The 20,013-nt window shown below is 42.0% G+C and overlaps 1 protein-coding gene across 4 annotated transcripts in view; it reads left to right on the forward strand.

The window, feature by feature from the left end:
• COL14A1 (collagen type XIV alpha 1 chain) overlaps positions 1-20,013 on the forward strand; it is a 233,441-nt gene that overhangs the window by 138,595 nt on the left and 74,833 nt on the right. For all 4 annotated transcript variants that reach the window (XR_003514529.1, XR_003514530.1, XM_027561688.1 and 1 more), the window contains exons 30-35: positions 50-88; positions 230-368; positions 4,654-4,796; positions 8,341-8,450; positions 10,618-10,776; positions 19,593-19,670. Coding sequence is in view for 2 of the 4 variants with exons in the window: in XM_027561688.1 (XP_027417489.1) it covers positions 50-88; positions 230-368; positions 4,654-4,796; positions 8,341-8,450; positions 10,618-10,776; positions 19,593-19,670 (668 nt within the window). In the remaining 2 variants the exon portion in view is untranslated. The remainder of the gene's footprint in view (positions 1-49; positions 89-229; positions 369-4,653; positions 4,797-8,340; positions 8,451-10,617; positions 10,777-19,592; positions 19,671-20,013) is intronic.

Below are 20,013 nucleotides of genomic sequence, written 5' to 3' on the forward strand. Positions count from 1 at the left end.
TTGGAAAATATCTAAATTAGGGTTTTATCTTCTTTGTTTTGTCTTCCAGCCTGCCCACTGGTGCATAAGGATGGCATTGACCTTGCAGGTATGCAGAATCAGGAATTTTCCAATACAAAGTATATTAATTAACTCCTTTTTGGGGTCCAGATTTTTTAAATCCTTAATAGACTAATTTTTAAATTTAAAATCCTAATGTGCCTATTTATACTCTCTCTCTCTTTTTAAGGATTTAAGATGATGGAAATGTTTGGTTTGGTTGAAAAGGAGTTTTCTTCGGTGGAAGGGGTCTCCATGGAGCCTGGAACCTTCAATGTGTATCCTTGTTATCAACTTCATAAAGATGCCCTGGTTTCCCAGCCAACCAAGTATGTTTCCACTGCAAGATACTAAAGCCAATTATTGTTTATTATATCTCAGTGCGTAAATGAAATCAACTTGTTAAAATCATAATTTCAGTGATAATTCCCAGCAGAATTTCCCACGGTGCATTGAGCAGATGATATTTAGATTTCTTTAAAAACATCAGACTCACGTATAAGGCTGGTTGAACTTTCCTATCTGTTGATCTGAGAAAAATATAAAGATAGTTAATGCTTGCACATCACTGCCGTGTACCAGTGAGAGTGGTAGTCACACAGTCGTGTCTGACTCTTTTGACCCCACAGACTGAGGCCCGCCAGGCTCCTCTGTCCTTGGGATTCTCCAGGCAAGAACACTGCAGTGGGTTGCCCTGCCTTCTCCGGGGCTATGTACCAGGCATCGTTCTAAATGCTTATATATAGTGGCTCACTCACACCCCCCAAGAACTGTATGAGGTAGAGTCATTCGTTATCTCGATTTTACAAATAGTGAAAGTAAAGCACAGAGGAGCTAAATGACCTGAGTGAGATCGTGCAGTTTGTTGAGGATCATGCCAGGATTTGTACCTGGCAATCAGGCCCTGGAACCCACACCCTGAACCACTTTACTTACTAGAGGCATGAATTCAGGGGGTTTTTATCCTTGAGAAGTCACAAAAGCAACTCCATATAGTTGATGTAAAAATCATATTATCTAGTCACTGCACAGTCTGTGACGTGTGGAGGGGTTCCTAGGACCATTTTCAGCAGTTCTGCAAACTCCAGACGTACTTGAGTTTCAATTCAGGTCAGTCGCTCAGTCGTGTCTGACTCTTTGCGACCCCTTGGACTGCAGCATGACAGGCCTCCCTGTCCATCACCAACTCCCAGAGCTTGCTCAAACTCATGTCCATTGCGTTGGTGATGCCATCCAACCATCTCAACCTCTGTCGTCCCCTTCTCCTCCTGCCTTCAATCTTTCCCAGCATCAGGGTCTTTTCCAATGAGTCAGCTCTTCGCATCAGGTGGCCCAAGTATTGGAGCTTAAGCAACAGTCCTTCCAATGAATATTCAGGGTTGATTTCCTTTAGGATTGACTGATTGGATCTCCTTGCAGTCCAAGGGACTCTCAAGAGTCTTCTCCAATACCACAGTTCAAAAGCATCAATTCTTCAGCGCTCAGCTTTCTTTATAGTCCAACTCTCACGTCAAAAGTAGGAATTCCTGGTTTAAGGGGTCATCTCTCAAGACGTCATCTGCTTCTTTACATTCCAAATCAATATTTGTTTTTGTCTCAAAATGCCTTCAGTATTTTAATATGAAACATTTTTCATGTACATACTTTGATATTTTGATACAGTGTGCATATGTGCATGTAAAAGTGGGGGGAGATGATATTCAAGAAGTAAATTCATCTGTCCAGTGTATAGACCAGTTGCTTTTCTGGCATCTTCCAGAATATTCTTTGTTGGATCTGAGCCTATGGCAGTACTGTGTGTGGTTTTAGATAAATCCAACGTCTGACATTACCTTTCCGCAGATTCTCTTTTTCACATTGTCTAGGGGTGAATAGTAAATAGATATTTGAAAGTCATTCCTGGAGGCCTGGCCAAAAGTGAGAACTGCCGTTTCTACAGTCGTCCGCTGCTCCCCTGGACTGGTCATGCCGTCAGCAGTGTCCTTGTCCTCCACCTGGCTAACTCCAGTCCTTGGTTCCCAGCCCCCATCTCTCCCCGTCTGTCTCCAGCCTTCGGCAGAGCTGAGCACAGCCTCCTCCTGACTTCCCGCCCTCCTTGAGTCTCTGTTTGCCTTGCAGACTGTGCGTCTGCGGAGCTGGCTCCTCTTCCCTTGCAGACTGTGCGTCTGTGGCCCTGGCTCCTCTTCCCTCTACCTCTTGGTGCTGGCGGACCAGCACTTGTGTGCGGCCTCCTTGTTTTTTCTGTCTATTCCTATTTCCTGGCGATCTTTTCAGTATCACGGTGTTGAACGCCGACTATATGCCAAGGACTCCTGAATTTGTATTTATATATTGCCCCTAATTTTTTTTGGCAACACTGTGCAGCATGTGGGATCTTAGTTCCCTGACCAGGTATTGAACCCACACCCGCTGCAGTGGAAGCTTGGGATCTTAACCGCCAGACCACCAGGGAAGTCCCTACTTCCCCAAATCTAGACCTACCTATTCAATTGCTTCCCAGGTGGCGCTAGTGGTAAAGAACCTGCCTGCCAGTGCAGGAGATGGAAGAGACGTGGGTTCAGTCCCTGGGTTGGGAAGACCCCCTGGAGGAGGGCATGGCAGCCCACTCCAGTGTCCTTGCCTGGAGAGTCCCATGGACAGAGGAGCCTGGCGGGCTACAGTCCATAGGGTGGTAAAGTCCGACACGACTGAAGCGAGTTAGCACGCTTGCAGTTGCTTACTAGACAACATCCCTGCTCCTCTCTTTAGAGCCAGCCTCACCTACAACCTTTTATGTCTCAATGACGACTACATCTGACAAGTTTCTTAGGCAAAGAAGCCAGACTCCTCCCATTCTCTCAGGCCTCACATCCGTCTGCCACGGAGTCCTCTCGTGTGGCTTCTCACCACCCTCGCTGTCGCCGCCCTGATACGAGCCACCAGCACCCGCCTCTTTCCGCCATCACTGCTGCAGCCTCCTGTTTTCCTCCTGCTGCCCCACCTTCCTAGGGTCTCTTCTCTAACAGCAGTCGGGGTGATGGTTTATAAATGTTCACATCAGATCGTGTCACTCCAAAATCTGCCAGCGATTCCCATTCCCCTTGGAGTAAAAGTCAGAGCTCTTGAGTGGCCAAAGGGCCCTACATTATCTGGATAGCTGTTGCCTCTTTGACTTCACCTCTTGTCTCTTAGTCTATGCTCAAAAAGAATCTTTGCACTGGCTGGATGTCTTCGTCTCCTATGAGTTTTTCTTCAAATGTAACCTTCTCAATGAAATGTTGTTTAATCACTGTGTCCAACTCTTTGCAGCCCTGTGGACTGTAGCCCACCGGGCTCCTCTGTCCATGGAATCCTCCAGGCAAAAATACTGGAGTGGATCTTTTTTCCTTCTCCAACCTTCTCAATGAACCTTTGCTCAAATAGTAATCCTCTCAATGAATCTTCTAAGTAAACCCAATGCTGAAAACTTTAATTAAAATTCCAAAATAATGCACTTTAGCATTTCTAATCCCCATTGTGCTACTCTTGTTGTTTTTGATGGCACTTATTACCTTCTAATATACTGTGTAATTCACCCTGCTCAGGTTTAAGTGCTTATACAAGGGTTCCTTGCAAGTTCAATTCACTGATGTATCTTTAATGTGTATTACCATGTCTGGTAATTTGTAAGCACTCAACAAATGTTGAATGAATGAATACATACATACATACATATTTAATGTATGCAAATCAAATTTTCACTTTTTAAATTTTTTTAATTGAAGGATAATCCTTCACAGAATTTTGTTGTTTTCTGTCAAACATCAACATGAATCAGCCATTGGTGTACATATGTTCCCTCCCTCTTGACCTCCCTAAACTTTCACTTTTAAATTCACACTAAATTCCCACCTAACTCATCACATATTTGTTAATTTAATTAATACATATTATGGGTCTCATATATAGCTAAAAGGCTACATTGCTGCTTGAGGGGAGATCTTTAAAGTATGTAAGCGACCCACCTGATTGTTAGAAAGTTGCGGCGGTGTTGCAGGCCGGGCCCCTCCGTCCATGGGTTCTCCAGGCAAGGATACTGGAGGGGGCTGCCATGCCCTCCTGCAGGGGATCTTCCCCACCCAGGAATGGAGCCCAAGTCTCCTGCATTGCAGGTGGACACCGGGAAAGCCCCCCAATCCCCCCCGCAAAAGACTGTAGATAAACATGATTTATAGTACTAAAACTCGAAACTACTTAATTGTTTAATAAGAAGTGACTGGTCAGATAAATTATGGAATAGCCAAACCAGCAAAGGTTGTACAAATATTAAATATCATGCGCTTTAAAATATTTAAGGAAATATGAACTATATAGTAAACGATGCTAAGAAAAGAAAGGGGCAAAATTATATAAATTGGACAAATACTTACAGACATTCTTTAAAGACTGGAGGGAAATGCATGACCCCAAAAGAAGGATCACTTCCAAATGGGGTTAATGGTGATGTTTATTTTCTTCTCTGTTTCTTCACGTGTTGATAAAGAAAAAGATATTTTTTCATTTCAAATAGTGAAAGTGTATTTGCCTTTATAATCAGATAAATGGCTTCTTGAAGAGGGATACAATAAAATATGCTATTTTCTTTCCATTTTTCAGATACTTACATCCAGAAGGATTGCCCTCTGACTATACAATCAGTATTCTATTCCGGATTCTTCCTGATACTCCAGAGGAGCCCTTTGCTCTTTGGGAGATTTTAAATAAAAATTCTGACCCGCTGGTTGGAGTCATTTTAGACAGTGAGTACATTTACTTACAGACATTCGCACACACAGGCATGGGCTGTGTGCGTGGTGTCGTCTTGCCTGTCTTGTGTGTGTTAGTGTGTACAAGTAACTCACTTGTTTAAGCCATCGGTCCATACTAGTAATGGACTGTGTTGACAGTGAGTCATTCATTCCTCTACTCAGGCTTTCAACAAATATTCCCTGAGGCCCTACTGTGTGCTGACGCCAGGTTCTGGAATTCAGTAGGGAGCGAGGCGAAAAGAGATCCGTCCTGCGATGGGGAGATTGTAGGGAGGCCAGGGTTGGTGCCAGGAGGGTCAGTGGGAGGGCTGGGGTCAGAGGTCACTTCTGTGAGGAAATGGTAAATGTTGCATGCTTCTTCCGGGTTCCTGGACCCAATTCCAACATACGAGCTGGGTCTGGGGAGTGTCGGGGCGCTTCTCACACTACCCCAGGCCGTTCTCGGGCAGCAGCCGGTATCTGAGAAATCTGAGAATTCGGCTTCGGTCGGACACTGTGTACCCGCAGGTGTTCTTGGACCCCCAGGCTGAGGATGGCTCCTACACGACGGCCTTCCTGCCCCAGTTCCGCCGGCAGCGGCAGGATCAGTCTGTTAGTGCAGGTTGGAGGTGCCAGCAGCCACCTCCAGCCCAGGAGGCCACTTGCTCGTCCAGATTGTCTCCTGTGCTTGTGACCCACAGTCTATAAATCAGAGGGTGCCACAGATTCCTCCTCGGGTTTTAATAATTTGCTAGAGTGGCTCACAGAACTCAGAGAAACATTTTACCTACAGCACTGGGTTACCAAAAAAGGGAAAAGAAAGTGAAAGCGAAGTTGCTCAGTCGTGTCCGACTCTCTGTGACCCGAGGTTCCTCCATCCATGGAATCTTCCAGGCAGGGGTACTGGAGTGGGTTGCCGTTTCCTTCTCCATTTCACCTGCAGCGCTAGGTTACCAATGGTTACCAGCGCATTATAAAATGCTCTAACTCAGAAACAATGGGCTGGAGCAAGGCCTGGGGAGGGGAGGGGGCTTCCAGGTCCACCCTGCACCACCTCCCAGCAGCTCCGTGTGGTCACCAGCCCAGAGTCTCTCTGGACCCCATCCTTCTGGGTTTTTGTGGAGGCTTCATTACACAGGAAAGATTAGTTAAGTCACTGGCCATTGGCAATTGAACTCAGTCTCCAATGCCTCTCCCCTCCGTAGAAGTTGAGTTGGGAGCCTGGGTTCTAACTCTCTCAGCACAGGATTGCTTTTCCAGGCAACCAGCCCGCATCCTTAGGTGACCCGAGGGCTTTCCGAAAGCTGCCTTATTAACATAACAAAGGCACATGTATTGCTCTCTCCACAGGAAATTCCGAGGGTTTCAGGAACTGTGAGTGGACCGTAGACAAAGACCTAGTATACATGGGAAATATGTTTTGGTCGTCTGAATGGGAAACGTCTCTTTCTTTTAAGTCACAATGTCACAGTACCTCTCTCCTATCAGAGGAAAAAGGCCAGGTTGGCAAGCAGTATGTTTGGGGAAGAATCCTGGGATGGAAATATACATTTGAAAATGGTATTGATGGGTGTGTGAAGTTTAAGTCCCAATAATGGGTCAGAGCATCGTAAGAGGAGTCTAGAAAGGAGAGAGAGCAGTTGTGAAGAATGAGAAATTCCGTTGTTGGGAGGTTGGAAAGTTGAGGAGGAAACAATGAAGGAAACTTCTTAACATTTGTTCTTGGAAGTCACAAATGAGGATCACTTAAGAGAATTCTCAAGTTTTGGGTTAACGTCCCTGAGTTTTCTACATATATTTTTAGTGTAAAATTTCCAGTCAAGCTGGGATCCAAAATTTGGTGACTGTTATTAGGTACTGACTCAAACATTTGGATAAGGAAAGTATTTTAAGCTTATTTCCAAGTAGTGTTTGTTAAAAGACCTTTTAGTACATGGAAATAAATCAGCAGCTAAACATTGAAAGCATTTTGCTTTGATACTGAAACTAAGGCAAAGCTGTAGATTAAAAAGGAGTAAGCTGCTAACTATACACGACCAGGACTTGAAAACAAAGATGTCTTTTGAGACGATCAGTACTTGCTCCTTTTGAAAACCAAATGAAAAATTAAATTGTAACCTGGGGCTGAATTAGTGAGAAAAATATTCTTTTTTTTTTTGTAATAAAATGTTCCTTGTAACATGAAGTACTCAAGAGTAGAAGGTCTTTGTTTATTTGTTTGTTCATAATGTTCACAATAAAAGACACATTGGATTATGACTATTTCAGAGAGGTGTAAGTTACATGTCCTGAGAGAACTGGTTGCTTCAGTGGTTAAATAAGGCAGAGTCTGGTTTTTATTTCTTAACATTTTATTACTGAATTAGGTCCTGTGAACCCTGCTCGGGCCCTAGCCCATTCCAGACTCTCTGCCCCAGATCCGGGAGGGTTCCTTTTCCATTCAGGCTTAAGTAGGCAAATGGGAAACCTGAGCTTTATTCAGTGACCAAGAATGGAGAAGCAGGGACCAAGTTCACAGATCAGTTTCTCACCCCCCTGGGCAGAGAGATTTAGAAAGTAAAGACAAAGACAAGAGGAGAGGCATCTGCCTGAGTCCACAGGGAAGTGCTGTGCTTAGTCGCGCAGTCGTGTCCGACTCTGCGACCCCATGGACTGTAGCCCATCAGGCTCCTCTGTCCATGGGACTCTCCAGGCAAGAGTACTGGAGTGAGTTGCCGTGCCCTCCTCCAGCCCCCCTCCGCCCTTGGCAAAAGGGGCAGGGCTTTTGCCAAGGGCATGGTCCTTAATGGCTGCCAGTTAGCAAGTGTGTCATTTCCTATGCTAATATAGTACAATATCCATTTTCTTGGAGAAGGAAATGGCAGCCCACTCCACTATTCTTGCCTGGAGAATCCCATCGACAGAGGAGCCTGGTAGGCTACAGTCCATGGGGTCGCAAAGAGTCAAACACTACTGAGCAACTTCACTTTCTTTTTTCAAAGTAAAATCAAACTGTAATGAGACTCACAGTCTGTTGGAGGTCAGATTTATCGCCATTTTGGTCCCAGCTGGTTCTTTTTTCTTTTTCTATAGCTTCCTTTCTTATCTCTGGACCCTTTCACTTAAAGATTTATGTTCACTCCTGCTCAAGGTGGGGAGTTGGCAGGTTTTGAGCAAGGATATTCCTGCTAAAGGTGGGGCTAGAGGGTTGATGAGTTTTGAGCAAAGATCAGGAACATCTCTGGTAACAATTTGATTAGCTTCTTTCTTCCTTTTGGTCTGCCTCCACTTCCAACTTCAGACCGTGCTTTCCCAAAATGGTGATGGCAATGCATACAGGCAGGGAGGTACGGAGGAAGCACGAATGTCGGGCCCCGCCTCACCGTCACTGCGTGGTTCACTCGGTTAGTTTGGCCAATTGAAAGCCTAGGGCCTTCCAAGGCCGTTTCGTTACCCACTCACCACTTTAAAACACAGCTTCAAAGCAATGGTCATATTGTTTTGAGTTGACTTTTTAAAAAATTACCCATTTTAATACTTTCTAGAATATTTTTAATCTTTTATTTTGTTTGATTAGATGGTGGGAAAACCCTAACGTATTTCAACTATGACTACAGTGGGGATTTTCAGACTGTTACTTTTGAAGGACCTGAAATTAGGAAAATTTTCTATGGAAGCTTTCACAAGGTGAGTAATGCCTTGTATGTGTGTATATATATATATATATATATTCTTTATTCTATTTACTGCAGGCCAAGCAACAGAGAAGTGCAAAAAAAAAACCAAAATCAAAAACATCGTGCTTTGGATCTCCTATAGTAAGAATTACCTGTGGGGCTTGTGAACTGCCCAGATATTCTGATATGGTAGTTCTGGGATGGGATCCTAAAACATATGTTTTTATCCAGCACCCCAGGAGATTTGATAGTGTCAGGAGGAAGACATTTTCCACTGTTCTTCTAGGTTCTTCTGGCTGGTCTAAGAATCAAATTAATGGGAGAAACTCAAAAGTTTAATAACATATATACTTGGGGGAGACCCAGGAAGACTGAGTAACTCACCAAAATAACCAAAACCTTACTTAGGTACCATCTTCAGCTAAAGACAAAAGAGGATTATGCAAGCAGTGGTTTGGGTTTGGACTTCAAAAGGAAGGAAGACAATTCACATGGAGATGGAAAGCAAATGTTTAGTAACTAAATGAGTCAATGGGACACAGATTCCCCTCCACACACACACCTAGCCATATTCTTTGCAGATATTGCTGTAATAGCCCTGTTCTGGGAGCAGACCTTCCGTCTAAATTCTTTTAGGCAGTTAACATGAAGCTCAAAGTTTCTTTCTGAGTCTTTTGGACCTTGGTTATTTTCAGCTTGAAATAATCTGCTTTCTAAAGAGACATTTTGGACCGGCAAATTTTGGTCTCCTATCATAGAAGTGGTCCAGGTTCATACTTTGAGGAACCATGTAGCAGAGGGTAATGTATTACTAAGTAGATAGTTGTAAATTCCCTACAGTATGTGTTATGTAGAAAGGATTGCTGGTCTACCTGGCCACCAATAGTGTTAAAGTACCAGCAGCCAAATCATGTTAAAATATGTAGACAGATTGCACTGAGACAGCTCGTCACTGCCACTGTATGGTAAGTCGCCCTGAGGAAGAATTTTGTAAGCCTGACATTCCTCCTCCTCCTAAGTCACTTCAGTCGTGTCCGACTCTGTGCGACCCCATAGACGGCAGCCCACCAGGCTCCCCCGTCCCTGGGGTTCTCCAGGCAAGAACACTGGAGTGGGTTGCCATTTCCTTCTCCAATGCATGAAAGCGAAAAGTGAAAGTGAAGTCGCTCAGTTGTGTCCGACCCTCAGCGACCCCATGGACTGCAGCCTTCCAGGCTCCTCCATCCATGGGATTTTCCAGGCAAGAGTACTGGAGTGGGGTGCCATTGCCTTCTCCATGCCTGACATTAGTTGCTCTTATTCTAACCTGGCACATGTGATAGAGCTCTGCTCCTTCGTGTTTCACATCTGTGAAACATTTTGTTTTGGTGATCACTGCAGTAGACAGCCTTCCTTCCAAAATTTACTGTTTCCTTTGCAGTGAATAATCCCACTGATATCTGGGCTGTTAAAAAATGCAACACCAAGAGTGCCCGAGAGCAGAGTATTTACTCAGTGGTGTTGCAAAAACCTTGCATCTTGGCCATACCCCTCTTGTCCTGTCGGAGGCAGGGAAGGGGTGTCACACAGCAGTCTTCATCTTGGCTTCTGTTTCCTGATAGGATGTGGTCAGATCTGTCTATTCTATACAACTTTGCTACCTTCTGGGGTTTTGAATACCATCACTATATAAGAACAATTGCATAACAAAATTCTCTCATTTTTGCATAAGAAACGTTGCATAAAAATATTTTTTTCTTGTTACTAGGACTGTAAACCACAGTGTCTTAAATAAGGATCTCAGAAACACGTGAGATGCACGTGATTTATTAGTGTATGCTTCCAAATAGTCCCATTAGCATTTCTTTGGAATTATTGTCATGTATATATCAACTTCCTCTAGAGATGATTTTTTCTTGGTGAGACAGTCACAGAGTAGTCAAAAATATTACAAAGGAAATGAAAAGCATTGAGATTCCATTAGTGTTTACAAAAAAACCCATAGAGATGGCATCTGAATGTGGGATAGTCATGGAAGTGGTTTAGAGTAGAACCTTTCTTCTCAAGCAAAGTGCTTAAGGAGACAGAATTCCTTTTCTTCCCTTGCATATTTTTTGGTGATGAGTCATGCAATTATGTAAATGTGTTTGGTATTTTCTCCTGCTTCTTACCTTTTAAAACATTTTTACTTTTATCAGCTACATATTGTTGTCAGCAAGACTTTGGCCAAAGTGGTTATTGACTGCAAGCAAGTGGGTGAGAAGGCAATAAACGCATCATCTAATATCACGCTGGATGGTGTTGAAGTCCTGGGGAGAATGGTTCGATCAAGAGGACCAAACGGAAACTCTGCACCAGTAAGTGGATAAACAAATGAATCTGTGTTAAGGGAAAAAATTCTCCTAAAATATGATTATGTATTTTCCAGGGGAAGAGCTTGGTAAAGGCATAGATGGAGAGCGTGATGGTGAATGATAGTTGATGAATGATAAGTAAATAGATAACGAATGAATGAATGAAGTGCAAATGAATGAAATGAATTCGTTTAAATGGATTAAAACGCGAACATTCGAAGCTCTTGCAATACGCTTCTGCTGTATTATATGGAGAGTGCTCCAGAAATAGACTAGTTTGTTTTCTAAATGAAAATTTTAACAGTAAGATATTTTTAAAATTCAAATAAAATACCGTGGCATAAATGGTTGGTTCATTAGAATCAAAACTGTGGATGAACCTCATTTATATGACCAGATCCAAATCCATATAAAACATGTTATTATTATACATGGGAAATTGACATAAACCTCTCACATGGGTTAGATTTGGGCATTTTATAACTAGGTCCTTGCTATTGCTAATGTCAAGTTAACCCTTTTTATCATTAATAATAAGGGATAATAATATTTTATCATTAATATTTAAATAACATCATTTTAAGATATATTTTTTATCATAGTTTTTTAATCATGGATTTTAAGATCAAGAGACTTCAAATTGGCAAAGAAATCACATTCTTTTCAGTTAATGCCTACAAAAAAGAGCAGTGAGCACAAACTTTTGTTTTAAGACCACACATTCACAGCTAATTAGCAGCATTCTCTAATTTGAGTCATTCTATAATTAGAACCAATTAACCTGGAGGGAATTTTATTCTTGTAAGCAATTCCAAATATTCACATCTACACTTCTCTTCTGTGTAACAGAATAATCAAGTTAATTAAGATTTACTCTTATTGTGCTTTTAGAGACCTGCAGAACTAGCCAGCTGTATGGAATTTTAGAAAGACCTGATGATTCTCAAAGTCTTTTAAAGCTGAAATCATTTAATATTAATACAAATGAAATCTTCTAGTATATCAAATAAATGAAAATGACTTGCAGTATGCTTCAGACCCCATGGACTGTAGCCTGCCAGACTTCTCTGTCCATGGGATTCTCCAGAAGACTACTGGAGTGGGTAGCCACTCCCTTCTCCAGGGCATCTTCCTGACCCAGGGATCTACCCAGGTCTCCTGCACTCCAGGCAGTTTCTTTACTGAACAGAAACCATGTCACAGTCTTCATTTGCAATCACCTTTGACCTTACATCACAGTATCTGATAAAGTTGTATGAAGAGTACTTTCTCAAGAAACACTTGTTAGAAATTAAATAGAAAGCCATCTATCTGAATTTTTCTTAATAGTTTGCATATATCATGTTCCACCTGTGGTATTGACAACAGTCCACTGATAGATATCATGCTGTCTCCTAATTATAGCTCATACTTAGCAATTACAGTGTTAAAATTACAGTTACAAATTAATTGTACTTCAAATTACACTCTACATAGTAATTTTACTCCAAAATATATGACCAATTAAATATTATGGAATTTAGTTCGGAAAGCAAAAACAACCATAGGTTTAGGGTCTACCAGTAATAAATCTTTACTTTTGTCCATGAAAGAAGAGCAATTAAAACAGCAATTAAACCCTCTGTGGTTAACGCCACCCAGCAGTAGACAAAAGGGAATTTATGGAAGTCAGTCATTAAAGAGTTCTTTGTAGGGCTGGTAGGAAAAAGTTGTGGCTTTTGTTAGAATCTGGAAGTCTACAACGGATTACTAGATTTTCGGTCTACCCACTTATTGAGGAATTTGATTATGTTGAAATGGATGATATTAGGTTAGATCTCAAGAATGTGATTGAAGACTTGCTTGGTTTTTTTGTTATTATCAGTACTTGTTTCAGTGTAAGACAAGAGAGAAGCTTCAGTCTTCAGTTCTCAATTAGAAATCACAGATTGCTAACATAATCTTGAAATATATGTGAACTCTAATACCCTGCAAAAGGGAATGTGCAATGCACAAGTTTTGGGTTGTTCCAGAAGGAGTAATTATCATCTAAGAGAGATTAGTAGTTTATAGATCGATATTCCCTGGCAAATTTGTCAATGATTCAAAAAATGCCAGATGATGGAATGATTCTAAATTTTCAGTTTTTAAAGAATATAATCTTTCCATTATTTTAAAGTTTTTATTTTTTATTCGAGTATAGACAATTAACAATGTTGTGATCGTTTCGGGTGGACAGCAAAGGGACCCAGCCACGCCTGTGCACGTATCCCTCTCGCTCAAACCCCCTCCCATCCCGGCTGCCACGTAACATTGAGCAGGGCTCCCTGTGCTTCCAGTGGGTCCTTATTGGTCGTCCATGTTAAATACAGCAGTGTGCACACGACCACCCCAAACTCCCTAACTATCCCTTACCCCATCTTCCCCCTCTGGCAACTGTAAATTCGTTCTGTAAGTCTGTGAGTCTGTGTCTCAGGCTATAGTCTTTTTAAACCAAAGCTGAGTGGAGAAGAGATGAATGGATTTAGGGATACAGTAACTACTGTATGGATATTACTCATATTTGAAATAAAAACTTGTGGCCAGCAATGCAAGACTTTACCGGCAGCAAAAATTCTCTAGTGAGACTAAACTAATAAGCGGGCTGAGTCTAGCTGTCAGAGCACACGGGAGGAGACAGACAGCTGGGCCTCTCCTTTGCAGTCTTCTTTGCCCTGAGAGGTTTCTTCTTTTCTGATACCTAATGAAATTATCATGCTTCCAGTCAGAGATGATTCAAGAAAATGTTTGAGCTTCTGGCATTGAACATGTTTTCTTTTTCCCACCTTTCAAATCTAACACCTAGATAATTATACAGTTATTTGTTTAGTTCTCTGATGTGTAAATAAAAATAAATATAAGTTATGTTATAGAATTTTTAGTAATTTTATTTTCTGAGTTAACGTTTTTATGTAGGAATCAATAGAAGACAAATCAATGATCCTATAGAAACAAGTGTTTTCCAATTGTAAGGAAATGGTTGTGTTTTCACTCAATTGTATCTTTTAATTCTTCAAATGATAATAGTGACTAATATGTATTGCCTAATATGGATTAGGTCCCTAGAGAAGGGGATGGCAACCCACTCCAGTTTTCTTGCCTGGAGGATTCCATGGACAGAGGAGGCTGGCAGGAAGGCTGCAGTCCACGGGGTCACAAAGAGTCAGACACGACTGGCGGATAACACACACGCGGACGAGGCAGTGTGAGCGTTTCTAAGATGTTCCCGTTTAATCCTCCAGTAACCCAGGAAAATATATCGTCCCCATTTTATAGATGCAGAAACTGAGACCTGAATAAGTTAGGGAGAGATCCCCTTTCAAACACGAGGACAGTGAGATGTGAGATTGTATTTGAGTTGCATATGGTTACTGCTCTTCATTCTGAGCTCTCTTCCATTAGGCCAGCCTGATTATGAGAGAACTTAAGGCAGAGGAAGGAATCTGGTCTGTGACAGTGACCATATGCCCTGTCTATTCACTGGCAAGTTCAAAAACTCACCATTATTTGAATTATAGCCTTGAAATAAATGTGATCAGAATGCGCCCCCTCCCCAGCATCTCTGCCCCTTAACATTCTGATTGCTACCAACGATTGCGGATGTTCACTTTCATCTCCTGATTGAGTAGAGCCATTGTGGTTCCCCTTAAATTCAGTAAGTTGATTGAGAGCAAGTAAAAACACCCTGTTAAGTAGCTGACAAGTGGTAAGTGCTTAATAAATCATAGTTTGAAGGTGGAGTCAGTAAAAGTTACACACCAAATTGAAAGCAGAAGGCGGCGTGGGTCCCCAGGACTCCTTCTCCTGTGTCTCAGGGAATGTAAAGCTCTCTAAATATTTGCATAAGATGAGGTACAGCTTGACTTCAAATTATAAGCTTAAAAATGATATGCTGGAAAAAAAAATCAGAAGATGAAATACGGTACTGAGTGGGAAGTCCCTTTTAATTTCCATTCACAGATCACAGTGCCTCAACTGCCAAAAAATATTTCAGTCTTGTTTTCATGCTAACATTTGACCCCAAATGACTTGCCTTTTGTGCTATGCCCAGACAGAAATGTCCAATAATGAAAAATGAGCATTTGTGATTGTCTAAGTATTCCCTTGAAAGAGATTATTACCAGTGAAAGTGGGACGGTCTTTTTCTTGTGCAGATTTTTTTTCATAATGCTGTTAGTTACAAAGGAAAAAAGTTGCTAAAGTCAAAAGGGGCTGCCTCTTCGACGCTTAAAGTATGGTTTATTTTGATCCTCGCTGTCTTGAATTTTTAGGTACTGAAATCTGAGATCTTTGACATATTATCTCTGTAATGTTTCCTCCATAATTTGTGTAAGTGTGTGTTTAATTACTTCTGGAATAAAAGCCAGATTTTAAAAAATCAGTCCCCAGAAATGTGACTTGGAAAAGAAGTCTCTAAATAAAGGCCGAGGAATCTGAACTATTACGAATGCAAAACAATTATGAATAAATTTGTTGTACTCACACAAAAAAAGGCTTCTGACTTCATCTGACTTGAAAAAGAAAAGACAGCCCACAAGCATTCTTCAAATGATAGTATTGGCCTCATTCAGCACTTAGTAGGTATTCAACCTCTCGAATAAATAAAATGAACTCATAAGAATCTCAATAACTCAAGAGGGCAAAAGAAGTTTAGCCAAAGGTTTGTATGGAGACATTGTACAGTCATAGGTGATCGGGTGGTGACTGTTTATTTGAAAAACTTCAAGAAAGCCTGGTATACCCCAAGACTAGTGAAAGGCCTTGGCTTTAAATAAATCTTTTCATTCACTAAAATGTTTTCACACTGAGGGCCCTATTCAGAAATGGAAAATTTCTTAATGGATGAATGACTTACAGAATTAACTGACTAATGCTGTCATAATGGGACTCATTTAATAAAAGTAATTATAAAGTCAAATGGCATTGTAAAGTCAGGCTGGGGTATCTGCATTTTAAACATTAGAGTAATGATCTGTTCACAAAATAAACTGCAAGAAAATGAGGTGTGCTGTTCAGCTCTCAACAGGAATTCAGCTTTCAACATGTGCTTAAATTACTCAGGCCTTTTCATCCCAAGCCCTAATTTATAGAATGGGGTAGACATTACTATTATCAGACCTCACAGTGGTGATGGGAAGAGTGAATGATACAGGTGAAGTCCTTGGGATGGTGCCTGGCACACAGCCAGGTTTTCAACAAATGTTTGCTGGTATTGTTGTTATTTGCTAAGATTTTTCTCAAACAAAATATTAAACAGATACAATGACTGTGGACACAAACTGCTGTTATATTTCTGCTCTCAGCATCACATCACTTTCATCCTTTTGACTTAACCATTTGGCGTCTGTGTTATATACTCCTGCAGCTTATAGGTCAACTATAAAAGGGCTTCTCTACATGTTGCTTTAAAATAATGTTTATTTTGCATAACTGTATTTCAGGAACTGTTCTAAATATTTTCCTTTAGTGGGTTCATTTTGTTGTTATGGCCGCTATTATTACTCTAATGAATAGCTACTACTGCATCTACTATTATTCTACTATTTTAACAGATAAGGAAAGCTGAGGCTCCACCACGTGAAGCAGTTGGCTTAAAATGGCTTAGCTTGTGAGTGGGTCACACCCAGGCAGTCTGGCTCCATTGCCTCTGAATCCCTGTGCTCCCTTGAAATACCTTTGCTGCTACTGTTGCTTATGAAAATCAGCAGCCACGTTCTTTAAAAATGCTTTAATTTTGAAAACCAAGTTTTTTTAATTGGACTTTTTATTTTGTAGAGGAGTATAGCCAATTAACAATGTTGTGATAGTTTCAGGTGGGCAGCAAAGGGCCTCAGCCACACATAGACATGCATCCCTTCTCCCCCAGGCTCCCCTCCCATCAGGCTGCCACACAGCATTGAGCAGAGTTCCCTGTGCTCTTCAGTGGGCCGTGTTGGGTTACATTTTAAACACAGCAGTGTGCACCTGTCCACACTCCCTCACTGTCCCTTCCCCTGTCCTTTCCCCCGGCAGCCATAGCTTTCTTCTCTGTGAGTCCATTTCTATTTCGTAAGCTCGTTTGGATCATGTCTCTTTAGATTCCGCATCTAAGAGACATCATGCAATGTTTCTGCTTCTCTGTTTACTTCACTTAGTATGACCATCCCTAGGTCCATCCATTACAAACTTAATTTTTCAGTGATCATAATTTAGTTGTGTGGTTGCCCTGAACAGACTGAAATGTCATGCCCTTTGAAAAAAAACATTTTTAATATGGAAAAGAAAGAGTGTACTGAGCCATGCACTTATTGCTTCAAATAATGCAGTGGTTTTATATTGAAAACAGAAAGCATGATGTCTTGATTTATGGATCTGCTTTCAACATTTGTGTTATTAATCTTGCAAAACCCACTTGGGAAAAGATGTTTGCAGCAAGGCGCAGTTCTTCCTGGGTGTGGCGAGAGAAGCCCTGACTTCATTCTCTTTGCTGTTGGATGGGACGCTGCAGGCAGTAGCCCGTTCACAGTCACACCACCCGCTGGAGTGTTCCTACCTGCGTCCAGGGGACTCTTGACAGGGATGGGTGAAAATAAGGCTCCAAGAGTTTTCCAGTTTTTGCTGAAAATACCGCTTTCTGAGGGCATCTTACAGATTATGTAAACCTAGGGATTGTCACAGTAAGTGCAGTCAGAGACGCAGAAACATTGTGTGACGTCTCTTAGATGCCGAGTCTAAAAAGACGTGAAGCAAATGAACCGACACGACAGAAACGGGCTCGAGACCAGGGAGGAAATGAAGAGGATTTCGTCCTCTGCCAGCTCTGTAATTGATGACACTTTCATTTTTAGATGGCAGTGTAGTCGATTTACAGTGCTGTGTCCTGATGCTGGGAGGGACTGGGGGCAGGAGGAGAAGGGGACTCGAAGGATAAGATGGCTGGATGGCATCACCGACTCGGTGGACGTGAGTCTGAGTGAACTCCGGGAGCTGGTGATGGACAGGGAGGCCTGGCCTGCTGCGATTCCTGGGGTCGCAGAGTCGGACGCGACGGAGCGACTGATCTGTTAGTTTCAGGTGTGCAGCAAAGTGGTTCAGTCGTAGATGGAGAGATGTGTGCTACTTGCTAAGTCGCTCAGTCATGTCTGACTCTTAGTGACCCCGTGGACTGTAGCCCGCCAGGCTCCTCTGACCATGGGACTCTCCAGGCAAGAAGACTGGAGTGGGTTGCCGTGCCTTCCTCCAAGGGATCTTCCCCAGCCAGGGATCGAAACTGCCGCTCTTATGTCTCCTATTGTTTTTCAGATTCTTTCTACTGTAGGATATTATAAGATACTGAATACAGTTCCCTGTGTCCTTCTTATTTATCTTTTATAATATATCCTAGTGTGTATCTGTTAACCCCGGACTCCTGAGTGCTGCTACATTTTTAGCCCCTCATTTGTGTCCAACTCTTTGTGACCCTGTGGACTGTAGCTTGCCAAGCTCCTCTGTCCATGGGATTTTTCAGGGAAGAATACTGGAGTGGGTTGCCATTTTCCTCCTCCAGGGGATCTCCAAACTCCTGATGACATGCAATATTCGAAAACAATATAGGAAGAAATATAGTGTTAGAAATGGTTAGGTCATGAAGCTAGTGTGAGCCCTTAATGATATTATAATGATGTTTCTAAATGTTTCAAAATATACTTTAAATTGTTGCCAACAAACATGAGTTGCACAAGACTGTCTAAATATTTATGGCATGATCGATGGCCTGAATGAAAATGCACAGCACGGATCTCACAGTGCCACATGTGAGTCTGTCATGACACTCAGCACGTCGTAAACAGTGTTTATGTGTCAGTCTCTTACTCCCTGTAAATGCTTTGTGGGCAAAAAGCTGGTTTTGCTCATTTTTATATCCTAAAGGTCTATATGGTATCTGGCTTGCATTATACACTAAAGAAAAAGTGGTCAAATGTATGCTTGAATGATGGAAGTCAGAAATAATTCAACAAGCCTCCATGAATATCTACTACATGCCCCCCCCCCCACTTTTTTTTTTTGCCATGCCACAAGGCATATGACTTAGTTCCGCAACCACGGATTGAACCTCTGGCCCCTGAAGTGAAGTTCCACGTCCCAAGCCTGGGCCTCCAGGGAAGTCCCTGCATGTCACTCATTACGATGGGGGCACGAAGGTGCTATGGCTTTGATGAGTGTCCACTCTGAGGGGAAATATAAATAAGTGTACTGGATGGCGGGCGATGGGCTGTAAGAGATGTCTAGAGCCTGGTGGGGTCACGGAGGCACTTGGACTAACTGTGGTGGGCCACAGGGAGGATTTCACCAGAGGCTCTAAGTGTTTTTACGTAGAGATGGGAGGAAGAATTGTGATGAGTAAGGCAGTTTGGATGGTGGAAGGAGTAACCACTGACAGAAGTCTTAAATCACTGTGTGTTTGAGGAATGACTTTTCACATTTATTCACTGTAATATTATGTTATAAATGTGTTGGTGTTTTATTATGTAAGGTGGCTCAGATGGTAAAGGATCTGCTTGCAGTGCAGGAGAGTCAGGATTGATCCCTGGGTGGGGAAGACCCCCTGGAGAAGGGCATGGCATCCCACTCCAGTGCTCTCGCCTGGAGAATCCCATGGACAGAGGAGCCTGATGGGCTGCAGTCCATGGGTCACAAGGACAGACAGGACTGAGCGACTAACAGCACCATGTAATGTGTACTGTGAAATCATTATAAATTATACACACAATGTATCTTTTATTGAACATTGTATATATTGTATATATCTTTTATTGAATGACAATTTTCTTTTTAAATTGCAGTTCCAGTTACAGATGTTTGATATTGTTTGTTCCACATCCTGGGCCAATAAAGACAAATGCTGTGAACTTCCTGCCCTGGTAAGAATTCTTCTTTCACTAATTCTGTTCTTTGCTGAAACTTTCTAAAGTTATATTTAATTGCAGTGCTGAAAATGAAATGCTATTTCACAAAATTCATGTCACAGATAATTCATTATGATGCTGCTGATGAAAATTAAAAAGCAGTTAAGAAGGAGGCATATCTGGAATCAGCAGACACACGGACACACGCAGTGGGAACTGCCCAGCTACACGGGGTGCCACTTATGTAGGGTCCAGATGTTCCCAAATTCCGTGGTTCATGAATCCTTTGGTGTTGCAGTAATTTTTTTTCATGGTACCCCAGAGCCAAAAGAAATATCTAGTAATTCCATATATGAGG

Source organism: Bos indicus x Bos taurus, chromosome 14, assembly GCF_003369695.1.
Source record: "Bos indicus x Bos taurus breed Angus x Brahman F1 hybrid chromosome 14, Bos_hybrid_MaternalHap_v2.0, whole genome shotgun sequence".
NCBI classification, from domain to species: Eukaryota; Metazoa; Chordata; class Mammalia; order Artiodactyla; family Bovidae; genus Bos; species Bos indicus x Bos taurus.